Raw genomic sequence first — 2,441 nt, 5'->3', positions numbered from 1 at the left:
CTCATGCCCGGCAGAGCGCTGCCTTGGCCGGGTCTGTACAGGGAGTCAGACCCGCGCCGGGCCCAGTACCCTGAGGGCCCCGTGAACCCAGCTTGCTCCTCCTTCTCTTCCCGGGGTGTGTTTCCAGTCCTCTGTGCACCCTGTGCCATCACCACAAACGCCATCGTTGCAGGTGGCTTCCAGAGGGCAGCTACTGGCTTTCCTCAGGAGTCAGAGATGGCTGCTGGGGACGGCTGTCTTGTTGGGGGAACCGGACTCCACGGTGGCGCTGACCTGAGGGCCTGCACTGTGCCCCAGCCTGAGCCCATGACCGCCCCGTGGGGAAGACACTGGGGTCCTCTCTGCCCTTCTGAGCCCCACACCCCACCCTGTGTGCCGTGAGGCTGCGGGTGTCTGAGACAGCAGCGGGCAGCACGGGCCCTCCGCTGGCCACCTGCCAGTCAAGGTCACGGTGCCTTCGTGCTTTTGATTTCTGACCATTTATTTTGTTTTCGCAGATGGCTTACCTGAGGATGGTACTGATGTTCATTTCTTTGACGGTGCTGGGAGCCCTGTGCTGGTACTTTAACGTGAACTATGTGACTCTTTTAGAAGGATATCCCATTTCTCCCAAAGAAGCAAAAGGTGCCTTCCTGCAGCTCCCCGACTCGGACTGTGAGCGGAACGCCCCCTTCCTGGTCCTGCTGGTGACGTCGGCCCCCCAGCAGGCGGCTGCTCGCAGCGCCATCCGGAGCACCTGGGGGAGGGAGCGCACGGTCCGGGGAAAGCGGGTCCGGGCGCTCTTCCTCCTGGGCGCCACCCCCAGCCGGGACCTGGCCCAGGCGGTGGCCCGGGAAGGCCAGCAGCATCGCGACACCGTGCAGAAGGACTTCCTGGACACTTATGACAACTTGACCCTGAAGACCATGATGGGCATGGAGTGGGTCCACCGCTACTGTCCCCAGGCCGCTTTCGCCATGAAGACAGACTCTGACATGTTCATCAACGTCGACTACCTGGTGGAGCTGCTCCTGAAGAAGAACCAGACCTCGCGCTTCTTCACTGGCCTCCTCTATAAAAACTCCCTGCCTGTCCGGAGAAGATCCAATAAATGGTTTCTTAGCAGAGAAGAATATCAGTGGGGAACATTCCCGACCTACTGCGACGGCACCGGCTACGTGTTCTCCAGCGATGTGGCCAGCCTGGTGTATCATGTTTCTGAAAGTGTCCGTTTCATTAGGCTGGAAGATGTCTTTGTGGGTCTCTGCCTCCAAAAGCTCAAAATCCGCCCTCGGCAGCTTCACACAGTACAGACCTTCTTTCCAAAAGGCCTACCCTTTTCCGTGTGTCGTTACAGGAAGATCGTCTCCAGCCACCACATCAAGCCTCAGGAGATGAGGCTCTATTGGTACGGTCTAGAGAGTTCCCGGGGAGAGGAGTGTCCAGGCTATTGAGGGTTCCCAGCAGCACAGATGACACAGGTCAGGCACCCAGGACTGTGACCGCTGCTTAAAGCCATTGTTTGTTCAAGGTCTGCCTCCTGGAGGGGGTTGCTGGTGAAGATTGATAGCCCGGGGAAAGTGCTGAAAGGTGTCGCATTTTGGGGTGTAGCAATAGACAAGAAATACAAAGAAGTGGATAATGTTTTGTAGATGATTCAGTTTTCAGGAGTCAGTGTTCGGATTCAGCTTCCGAGGATCAGTGTTTTAGTTTCAGAAGGCTGTTGGCATTTAAAGGTGGAGAGGGCTCCAGCACCCAGCCTCAGAGAGGAAGAGTTTTCGGCTTTGCAAGCAGCAGACTGACTACAGCTGTGCCCAGTGTAACCGCTGCTGCAGCCTGGCAGAGGTCAAGACCGACGTGTTTTCTGGCTGAGCTGAACAAGTGTGCTGCTGGTCAAGTCATTTGATCGCTGTTGCTGCTGTTTTGAGTGTCACTTGGCTGGTGCCGTGCTGGGGCATCTCAACAGCTCAGGGACCATCTCTTGTTGCATCTTCTGTTGTCCTCGTGAGCTGAAACCTGCCCTATAGTCTGACTGCCATGTGCTTGCAGGGGCAGGAAGACACCATCTTGAACACGTGGCCTACAGTTAGGGAGAGGAGCCCTGCATCCCAGAGGCAGGGTGATGCCATCTGGTCTGCTTTTGTTGAGGACTTAAAAGCAGTGGATGTGGCTTTGGGTGAGGCAAATCGTCATTTTGGTCTCAGAAACTCTTTGTTTTCCCCTGGTTTGTTAAATAAATCCCACCATTGTTGTCTTGTCACTGTGCTCGTAAGTGAAGAACTGACACAAGCTATGCGACGTCTATCGTCTGACAGATTCCGGGTAGATCGGGAAAAGCTCTGAAAAATCAGACTTTCCACTGCTAACTTATGTTCTGACCTCCCTTTTTTGTATAATCAAAATATTCTGAGCAACTTTCAGCTTACAATTGGATTGCCTCAGAGGCATAAGGTCTGCCTGCC

The 2,441-nt window shown here is 55.1% G+C and overlaps 1 protein-coding gene across 1 annotated transcript; it reads left to right on the top strand.

The window, feature by feature from the left end:
• The first annotated feature begins 497 nt into the window (after positions 1 to 497).
• LOC101631865 (beta-1,3-galactosyltransferase 5-like) lies at positions 498 to 1,433 on the top strand. Its single transcript, XM_004695768.1, has one exon. It carries the CDS (start codon positions 498 to 500, stop codon positions 1,431 to 1,433), a length of 936 nt encoding a protein of 311 aa, XP_004695825.1.
• The last annotated feature ends 1,008 nt before the right edge of the window (positions 1,434 to 2,441 follow it).

This window comes from Condylura cristata, unplaced genomic scaffold (genome assembly GCF_000260355.1).
Source record: "Condylura cristata isolate star-nosed mole 26May11 unplaced genomic scaffold, ConCri1.0 scaffold00269, whole genome shotgun sequence".
Classification (NCBI taxonomy): domain Eukaryota; kingdom Metazoa; phylum Chordata; class Mammalia; order Eulipotyphla; family Talpidae; genus Condylura; species Condylura cristata.
The sequence above is the reverse complement of the archived record's forward strand: the minus strand, read 5'-3'. Positions and strand labels throughout refer to the sequence as shown.